At 42.9% G+C, this 10,951-nt stretch overlaps 1 protein-coding gene across 1 annotated transcript in view; it reads right to left on the bottom strand.

Moving 5' to 3' along the window:
* Nucleotides 1–10,749, bottom strand: part of LOC148423270 (transmembrane protease serine 3-like) — a 369,390-nt gene extending 358,641 nt beyond the window's left edge. Inside the window, exons 1-2 of the mRNA XM_088414988.1 lie at nt 10,587–10,749; nt 989–1,105 (exon numbers count right to left, since the gene is read on the bottom strand). Of these exons, the coding sequence (XP_088271114.1) occupies nt 989–1,105; nt 10,587–10,650 (181 nt within the window). The 5' untranslated portion in view covers nt 10,651–10,749. The remainder of the gene's footprint in view (nt 1–988; nt 1,106–10,586) is intronic.
* Between the last annotated feature and the right edge of the window lie 202 nt (nt 10,750–10,951).

Genomic DNA, 10,951 nt, shown 5'->3' on the forward strand with positions numbered 1-10,951 from the left:
CGCCGTAATTTTCGCACCCTCGGCCTTTCGCTGATTTTTTTGGGGGGGAAAAAAAAAGCTATATTGCAGAAAGACATGCTGCGACGGTTTCCTGCATGCAAGACAGACAAGTTAACTATAAATGCACTTGCAAGGGATGTCAAACTGTTGCCATTGAGCATTGTAATCTGTTTGAGTGAGTGAATTAAATTTAATTTTGCACCTACTATTGTTTAGAATCTGGGTGGCCCGGTGCAAGAGTGGTTCAATCAAATCAATCAATCAAATTTTATTTATATAGCCCTAAATCACCGAAGTCTCAAAGGGCTTCACAGAATGAAAAGAGGTCGTACAGAGACATCTTTTTAGCATGTCCGCCTCACAGTTCAGAGTCCCGAGTTCAAATCCAGCTCGGTCTGGTGTGGAGTTTGTATGTTCTTCCCGAGCCTGTGTGGGTTCGCTCCAGGCACTCTGGCTTCCTCTCACATTCCAGAAAATATGCATGGTCTGTGTGTTTAAAACTTCAAAATTACCCTTAACTGTGGTTATGAGTGTGAATGGTTGTTTGACTTGGTGTCCCCTGCAATTGGCACACTGCCTGTAGACAGCTGGGATAGGCACCAGCAAGCCAGCAACCCTGTTGAGGATAAATGGCTTGGATAAATGGATGGATGGATATCTAGAATCTGAGTATGTGTGTAATCTCAGTGAATCAAGTGCAACATGTATGCACATTTTTCAGCAAAATTTTGCTAAGTTACACCCAATATGTCTAGTTATTAGAATAGAATAGAATACCTTGATTGACATTGTACAATAGGTATACATTGAAACTGAGTGGTGGAATTTAGAGCGTCATTCAAAAAATATCAATTACAATTCAAAAACAAAACAGACAAACAAAAATCAGAAATCACTTCAGGCCCCATCACCAAAATGCCACTAAACCGAAGTCAACTTTTAGTCATTGGACCTTTGAAGTGCCTCTGGTGGTGGTTATGTGTCTTACCACAGCCAAGCTCATCCTCTCCGTTCTTACAGTGTACTGCTCCATCACACTGTGCTGAGATTCTGATGCACTGAGAAGAAAAGCCACAGCGAAACCTCCCAACACAGTTTAGACCCACTACAGGCACACAAAGAAACAAAGAAAACAGAAATTGAAAATGATCTCTTCCTTTGTAATGAGATGACAATGGAATGAGATAACAATGGAGACAGACGCTGTCTTGTCAACCCAGCGGTGGGGGGGGGGTCATCTAACTGCTAACTAGAAAGTCGACTCTTAATGGTAAACATTTCATTTTTACTACGACGATATAAAATTTATTAAAATTTATTTTGCCTTTTGTATTCTTCTTCTATTCTTTTTTTACTGAGTAGAAAACATTTAAAGTAAGTGGTTATATTGACTATGGTTTAGCCTAAGTAATGTACCGTATTTTCTCCATTATGACTGACTATAAGGCGCACGCCCTATATATGGATCATATCTTGTGCTGACTGCATAAATTATAGTTTATGCCTAAAAAATTCAGTTCGAAACCAACCTGGTCCAAGTGTATTAAAGCCTGACTCTGCCCAGCCGGATTAATTAACTTGATTTGCAGGCCCAACCCGATTTTTTTTTTTTTTTTTTTGGAGTACTCAGAGTGTGTGACATCACACTCATGCTTGCCTTTTCAATTTCTTTCATTTATTCGGAACTTCTTGCTGCTCCGTATCGGAAGCAAAAATATGTAATGCATGCCAAAGGAAAACTAAAAAGATGGCAGCACTGCACGTTCACCTGCGCTTGACTCTTCACTCATACCGTTTCATGTTTGTCGTTTAAATTTTCCTGACTTTTGTCTATTCGTGACTTCTTGCTGCTCCATATCAGAATAGCAGGTCAAAAATATGTAATGCATGCCGAGGGAAAATTAAAAAAGACGGCGGCGCCACGCATTCATCTGCGCTTGGCTCCTCACTCATACCGTTGCATGTTTGTCGTTTAAATTTTGTTTATTCATAACTTCCTTGTGGTAAATATCGAAATAGCGGGTCAAAAATATATAATGCATGACGAGGGGAAAATCAAAATATTGCGGCGCCGCGCGTTCACGAGTGCATAGTCAGTCATAATGGAGAAAGTATGTTTTTTTTATTGTTAATAATCTCATGTATAATGGGTGTGGTGAGTGGTGGGCTGCAAAAGGTTTCCTCTTTTCTGGATCTATTCTGTGCTCTGCGGCTCCTGTTTAGTCGTTAAGTAGCAATTACCAATAACGAATTCTCTGTTTTATCTGAATTTTTTAAATAACAAATATTCCTTAGTATAATATCCATACAACGCTTACAATGTATAAATAACGTTTATATTCTATCAATGACGTTTGATGAATTTGCTGATTGTTTTTAATAATCCCTTTAGTGAAGCACCATCTAGTGGCTGCATAACGCAACTCTATCTAGTGCAGGGGTCAGCAACTTTTAACATTCAAAGAGCCATTTTGACCCGGTTTCCACGAATAAGACAACACTGGGAGCCTATAGAGGTTTAGGTAGGATTAAAAGAAGCAAGCAAACCGAACGTACATCTGAATCCATCCGTGTTGACAAACAGGGACATTAAAATGAGATTTATTGAGTGTTAAGAATTCATCAAGCGCTCCAGTTTGTATTGTTTACTTAACTGAAGGCCACGCTGTATTTCCTGTTTACATTCTCTGTTCGTCATTTAGCTTAAAGCGGTGTTTGCAAGCATTTTTTTTACTTTCCCAAACCACGAGGAGCCGCAAAAAAAAGGTGAAAGAGCCACATGTGGCTCCAGAGCCGCAGGTTGCTGACCCCTGATCTAGTGGATGCATAATGCAACCCCAGCCAAAACTGTGGTTTCAACTCTATGTGCGCCATATAATCCAGTATGCCTTATATATGACATTTTTTAGAAACTCTGCCATTCATTGATGGTTTACCTTATACTCCGGTGCACCTTATAGTGCGGAAAATACAGTAAGTAATATTCTGACCAATCTGATTAAGCAGGCTGACATATAAAGTATGATGTTTCTACATGGAGGGTTGATATAAAAAGGATTAGGGATAAAGGTTTAGGGTGCAACCCCATATGAGGAGGTCAAGTTATACCTGCATAACTCAAAACCACATATTTTTCCACACATCTGTGTTTGAATAACATTAATTGTAATGTGAATTAAGTAATATGTCATTTACAAGGCTTAAAGTAATCATATATACCTCTAATTTGATATAGTATGCATCCAATTTAGCGTGTTAGCACTTTCAAATGCACTTTGTCCCCCCCCCAAAAAAGGAGGGGAGATTGATTAATACGCGAGGTCGACTTGTACACAGAGAAATACAGTACCTAAACAATTTTTATTGTTAATAATCTCATGTATAATGGGTGTGGTGAGTGGGGGGCTGCAAAAGGTTTCCTCTTTTCTAAGGAAGCTTTGCAAAATATAATTGAGAAGCACTGCTGTAGGGGTTACTTTTTTGGATATCGCTTGGCAATAAGGACTTAATTTTTTTTTTTTTTTACAACAATATTCAAGGAATATTATCAGACAGCCATATAAGTGTTTTGTTTTGTGCTTTTAAGTTGTGCTTTTTGTTTAGGATGAGTTCACATTCCTATTGTCATAAAAGATGCCTTTTAGGACGACTTCACAGTCCAACATGAAGGCTTTATAACCAGCCGGCGCAGGAGAGCTTGATGCTGGGTTATTAATTCACCATGCTCTAAGTACCCCTTGCCACATTTCTTGGTTTCTCATCCCGCGTTCTTCTTCGCCGAGACATTTTGGGTTTGTACTTTGTGACTTTGATTTGATACTTTACATTTTGGGACTGTCGTTGGTTCCATGCCTGGCGTGCACTTTCAGTTAATAAACTATTATTGACTATCCACTTCCTCGTGTGATTGGCTGGGGTCCTGAATCTGCTCGGGTTCCGCGGTTATTTTCATAACAGAATAACCTGGTCAAAATGGACCCAACCGACACTGAGCGCATACGCAAGGCTCTAGTAAACCAGGGGCAATAGGATACTTGATGCCAGTAGACAATAGAAGAGCTCAAGGGATCCATTGCCACATTTGCAAGAAGCATGGAGGAGGTCACTTCTCGCATTCCAGCAACCAACCCAGAAGCGGCTGGCTCTGGCTACAGTGACGGGACACCAACACTGAGCTAGGAACCAGCCATCCCACATCCTCCACGCTACGCGGGTGAGCAAGGCACATGGGGTCAATTCATCCATCATTGTTCACTTGTGTTTGACCAAGACTGCATTTATTATGAGTCTCCTCACTGACAAGGCAGCCCCCTGGGCTATGGGCTATGGCCGCGAGTGCAGCCAACCCCGCGCTCCAAGACTCTCTAGCAACATTCACACAAGAATTTCAGAATGTGTTTCACCTCCCAGTATGGGATTGCGAGGCAGAGATCAGCTACTAGACAATAAACAAGCCAACCACAGCGTGGCTTATTATTCAGTAAAGTTCCCCATCTTAGCCGCGGAGAGTGGCTTCGGGGAGACAGCGCTACGTGGGATCTTTCGCAGGGGGCTCCACCCTAAGTTAAAGGATGAGCTCGCCGCTCGAGACAAAACCACCAGCTTGGAAGAACTGATTGCGCTGGCCATTTGGCTCGACACTCGACTCCGAGAACGCGGGAGAGAGAGAGACGCCAAATCGGCACCTTTCACAACGCCTTCCTAGGGAGGGGTGATGGAACGAGAATGGAATGTCATCGCTTCTGCATCGGCTCCGGAGTAGACAGCAGTCAGCAGCGAACTCATGCAAATTGGAGGGGGCTGTCTTACTCCCGGCAAGAGGGAGCGATGGTTGTGCTCATGCCTTTGCCTCTATTGTGGTTCAACCTGGTCAGCTGATCACCACCTGCACGCTGCGGCCAAACCGCAATACCCACCATCAGTCATCTCATTGGGGGGTTATATCCGAGAACTGTGAGTATAATAGAGACTGTGGATCGGTCGGCGGCATAGCAGACAATACACCAAGTTGGTGGTTTGCAGTTGACCGGGGAGGTGGTCTACGCTAACAATCAGCACTTCAGCATCAGACTTTACTGAGCCTAAAGCTTTGGGGTTTCCTGACCCCTTTAGACATTCCTAAACAGGTTAACGACCTAGATAGGTGCTCACTGGCGGTAGTGACCCATCAGACAGTTCCAGTTTTGCTCATAGTATTGGAGAATCACCGCAAGCAAAATAAGCTGTTCGTCATGCCCACTTGCTGCATGCCAGTCATTCTAGGCTTACCGTTGTTAGAGTTACATAACCATGTCAATTGAAACAAGCCAGTTATCACTGGTTGGAGTCCGTTCTGTCATGCGCACTGTCTTTAAGCTGCGGAGTTTGCCAGATTCCCAAGCGCCATTCCAAAACGTGAGGAAATTAATTTAGAGTGGGTGCCAGCTGATTACCATGATTTATGGGAGATTTTTAGTAAAGACCAGACACTCGCTCTACCACCCCACCGCCCATATGACATATGCGGCAACAATATCGTGCCGGGATCGACCTACCTGGCGGTGAAACTGTACAAAATCTCACTGCCCGAGAAGGAGTCGCGCCATGATAACATTTTCACCTCATTGTCCGCCGGGCATATTTGTCCTTCGAACTCTCCGTTCGTAGCAGAGTTCTTTTTTACCAACAAGAAGGACAAAACCCTACGTCCTTGTGACGACTACTGTGGTCTCAACAAGATTATGGTAAAAAAATAAGTATCCCATGCCCTAGCTCAATGACATGTTCTCTGCACTGCATTAGGCCCACATATTCACCAAATTGGACCATCGCAGCGCTTACCACCTTTTCCGCCTCAGAGAGGGAGATGAGTAGAAAAACGCTTTCAACACGCTACTCGGGCACTTATGCTGTTCAGACTCAGCAACGTGTACCAGAACATGGTTAATGACATCTTGCGCGACATGATCAACCTGTTCTGGTTCGTGTATTTGGATGATATATTGAACTTCTCCAAAACCCTGGCCGCACGGCCGCCTGGTCCTACAGCACCTGCTGGAGAACCAGTTGTGTGTCAAGGCAGAAAAATGCGACTTCCACCTGTCTTCGGTCCCGTTCCTCGGGTTCATTGTGGAGAAGTGCCAGCAACGAGCCGATCCAGCCAAAAACCAGGCTGTGGTTGAATGACCTACGTCAAGAAAACACCCACTACCGGTCCTGTCCCGACCGTGGTGCCATCACTGGACTTCGTCAGAGGACTGCCAGTATTACGGGGTAGGTCCACCATCATGACAATGGTGGACAGGTTCTCCAAGATGGTACACTTCGTGGCCCTCAATGGCCTCCCCTCTGCCCTGGTGACAGCACAACTCATGATCTAGCATGTGATCTGCCTGCATGGCATTCCCACAACATCGTCTCAAACTGAGGACTGCAGTTTGTTTCTCAGTTGTGGAAAGGTTTCGGGCGAGCCATGGGGGCATCCTTAATGCACACCAAACACGAACATTTGCGTTGCTACGCTCATTCTCATTTCTGTCGCTGTTGTACTTTTTGTCCACTTTTTTGTCACGCAAAGAGAGGAGAAGGGGGATGGAGCGAACTTGCACTGCACTTTACGTAGACCCGGAAAGAAGAGCATTGCTGAGAGCTTTCACTTTTCTGGGACGTGGCAGAGCCAATATTTTCACCGACAGCACCTTTATTCTTTTTTTTACACTGCGTGTCGCTCGCTTTACAGCAATACTCGTCTGCCCAAAAAAAAAGTTTCAATGTCGCATTTAAGTGGCCGATACCGTGTTAAATACTGTGCTGACAATGCTGCACTATCGTTAGCTTAGCACAGTAACTACGGTTCAACAGCTGTTAAAAAAGGGAGCGAACGCTGTATATACCAGTTGTCCCAAGTTCTCGCTTACGCCTTTCTACAAGCCAGGTGAGTGCTCTTACTTGGCTCTGTTTTGTATTGAAAGCTCAGATGGCCTTGTTGGATAGCGCTCGATGACCGCAAAGCAGCCGCCATGATTCATTCCTGCCCCCTGCTTGAGATGTTGAATGTTCCCGAAGTTGATTGGCTTTTGCGACGCGAAACGCAAAAAAAGTTAAGAAAAATTTACTTCACGCAAAAGGCGAAATTTCGCTTCTCATGACCGCGCATGGCCATTCGCATTGCTCCATTCGAGTCCATCCTGTCGCTCGACGCGCATTCGCGCCCAGTCGCGTGAACTCCATTGACTACAATACAAAACTCTCCGCTTTTTCGCGTTAGGTGTGCACGCAGCATTAGTCTGACATCGGGCTACCACCCTCTGTCAAACAGACAGGTCGAGCATGCTAATCAAGCAATTGAAGCCTCTGTCTGCGAGCAGAACCCGTCTGCCGGGGCCACTCACCTCTCCTGGGTGGAATATGCCTACAACTCCGGTCCTTAATTTGCCGGCAAGTCTCCATTCCATGTCGTCCACAGAAATCAACCACCGGTTTTTCCCTCCCAGGAGAAAGAGATCATGGTGGCTTCTCTCGGGAGCCATCTTCGTTGGACCCAGAAGGTTTGGAAGGACACGTACGGCAGAGCGAAACAGCCAACTGACAAACCGGCGGTTGTCCGCAGCTCCACAGTATGGACAGGGACAAGAAGTTTGGTTGTCAACCCGAGATTTGCACCTCGCTGGTTCTCCAAGAAACTGAACTTGAGATTAGTTGGGCCCTTCAAGGTCGCCTCCATCATCAATACTGTTACGGTTGCCTTGCCACCGTCTATGAAGGTCGACCCGGTCTTCTACGTCTGTTCAAGCCAGTCGTTTCTAGTACGCTGTATTGGGCCTCCTCCTCCTCTTCCTCCTTGCCTGCTCGATGGGGACCCAGTTTACGCGTTGAGAGTTATCCTGGACTCCCAGCACAGAGGGTGATGGTTTCAATATCTTATAGATTGGGAGGGATATGGACCGGAGGAGCGCTCTAGGTCCTGCAGTCGTAGCTCATGGATCATGGATTGTTGGCCGATTTTCATAGGGCTCACCCTGAATCCGCTCGGGTTCCGCAGTTATTCAGAACAATAAACTGAGTTATGATGTACAGATGTGCATTTCTATATCAGATGTATTCTTACAGTAATTCCGATAATGGGATAAGCGAACGGGTGGAAGTATGAATTGCAGCTTGCAGCAGCTCATGTTAACTGAGGTTGTTAGCATATTATTATTTTCAATTAAAAAAAAAAAAAACAGCAAGCAGACTGAACAAATGTTTTAACCATGACTTGTTCACACACACAAGGTAGTAGCTTTCAAGAAGGAAGTTATTCTTGTAGAAATTTTACAGCAAATGTTGTGTCCTTTGCCTCGACACTTCACCCCCCTTGCCTACAGTGGCTGGTCGGAGGTGCTGTAGACGCAATATGACAGTCTCCCCTTTGTCAGTCTGCCCCAGGCAGCTGTGGCTACACAAGGTAATCTACCACCAGTAGTGTGTCAGTGCATTTGGTAAACGAGTTCTCAGTGTGAGCGCTTTGAGCACTTGAGGATAATAGAAAAGTGCTCCATAAGTGCAATGTCCATTTACCATTTACCAAATCCACTCTTGTATTTGTGAAGGCTCTCCATGCAGGCCTCTACGAAAGGACAATCACAAACACCTCTGGTTGTCCGGCCAGTTGCTCCTCTCATTTCATACAGTAAAAAGTCATAAATAATATATAAAATATAATAATATATTTAGTGTGCCGACTCAATGCAAAATATCCTCTCCCCAACTCTAGTGTAAAACCAAAATTAAAAATAGGCTGCTTTGTTAATGTGGGCTGCTTTATGCCTTTACGCTGCATGGGTGGTACAAGGGGCAGTTTAGAGGTGCTACATGGGTATTCCTCATTTATCTGATGTCATCGTGCCTCTCACAAGCCCTTTTTATCAGCTTGGGTGGGGCTGGTGCTGAGAGTGCAAAACAAACAAGAACATTTCTGAAAAATGGGTTAAGGAAGGAAAATAACACTTTTGGGGTGTTTAGGGTAAACTCCCAAAAGTTAAATTTTCATGAAATTGACCTTTTAAAAAATTCAAATTGTTAAATTTTAAAACCTTTGCCCTCTTCTCAAACTTACATTTGGCAAATAAAATCTTGCATAATTTTGCATTGTTCTGTAGGCTACTATCTAAAGTTGATGACTCTGTTTTTGAAGCGCATGACCAAACCACTGACCCATGGTCAATATGAGAAAAAACTGAAAAATCTGTTTTACTGAAGCCTCTGTTATAAAATAATCTTATAACAGCAGACACAGCCCTCCCTGTTTTGGCCACAATCTTGTTCATATGACTGGACCAATTCAATTGTTCGTTTATATTCCTAAAAGATTGAATTCATGCACTTGCTCAAATGGGTGGCAGTTTAAAGTGAGCAACAAAGGCTCAGCCTTCTTTTATGACATACTATTAGAGCCAAGAACTAAATATTTTGTCTTATTAATGGTCAACACAACGTTGTTGTAGTCTACCCATTTTGATACATGGTTGATTTAATTTTTGCAGTGTCCTCTTTATATCACAAGACTTTGTGTTGTATAATAAAATGTCAAGTCATCAGCATACAATGTCATAGAAGCTAAACGAGAGGGAGGTCATTTGTAAAAATAGAATTAAAATATAAATAAATTTAAATATACAAATTGAGTCCTTTTTTTTAGGTAAGTCTCCATCCCCATTTTAGTGCACAATGATTAAAAACATAGGCTGACATTTTCCCTTACAGTAATTCATGGTCAATCGATGTGATTTCAAAGCTGTTTTGAAATAAAAAAAAACTGCACCGACATAGCGAAAGGCGTCAATTTGGCACAACAGTTTGTCATTTGAGCTGGACCAGTGGTGGCAAAATGGCTTTGCTTGTAAACATGCAAATACAGTAATTAGAACAAAGATTAAAATGAGAGAAGTTGTTTAAAATTTGGGAGGAAAGACACGTTTCCATGATTTTACTTTGAATGTGTTGTATTTGTCTGCCACTGGCGCCACAAAGGTCAGATTAATATTTTTCAGTTAAGTGTTATCACTTTGAATGCTTTCCAAGTTTGGGGAAATAAACTGTTTCCAAGTCAGATTACAACTGTGGCAGAAAGACTCTGCGGTATAGTCTGCCTAAATAGATATTAATTTTCCATCGAGATGGTCTGAATCAAAATGGCCTGTTATTGAAGGAGGGTCAGGCCTGTAATCAAGACATATCACATGAGGGTCACCCACTAAATATTTGTAAATCTGTGGATATTTAAATTTGTCTTTGTGATGTATTTGGTGTGTTGTTGAGATGATCTTTTCACCATAGTTTCTGGACAAGTTTTACTGTTTTATGTGTGGGCTACGTATTTCTGTCACAATGTTTACCTGTCACAAGGCCTGCATATCTTTAATCCTTTCAAGCCTTTATCATATATTTAAAAATTAACATTCGTCCTTGGCAATATATGTGTTAACCCTCAACCTTAAGGAGGATGTAAATCCATATGGATAAACATCTGCATACGAGTAACCTTTCAAACCTAGATGATGAATGGGACCTTCGGACCCCCCCCCCCCCCCCCCCCCCCAGCAAATACACTTTGATATGTTACTGACCTCCGAGGCCTATACCAATAGCAAGCGTGAACACCATTATGATACACATAGCAATCAACTTCATGCGATGGCCCAGTAATCTTTTCTTCCAGCCTTTCACCAAATCAGCCTCTGTTGAAAGAAAGTACAGATACAGATGAATGAAGATAAAATCTAACCCATAACTCGTTCATTTTTTAATAACAACCTAATTTTTCCACTCCATAATTTGTAAATGACAAAAGTAAAACTGAATTGAATTGCTTTATCGAGACAAGTAATTGTGAGGGTGAGTGGTGAGTAATGTGCATAGAATGCAATAAACATATATTTTAAGCTGATCTCCGACAGTCACAAATTTAAACACATAACTGGTTTATTACAAC

This window comes from Hippichthys cyanospilos, chromosome 5, assembly GCF_059441005.1.
Source record: "Hippichthys cyanospilos isolate Australia breed blue-spotted pipefish chromosome 5, RoL_Hcya_1.0, whole genome shotgun sequence".
NCBI lineage: Eukaryota > Metazoa > Chordata > Actinopteri > Syngnathiformes > Syngnathidae > Hippichthys > Hippichthys cyanospilos.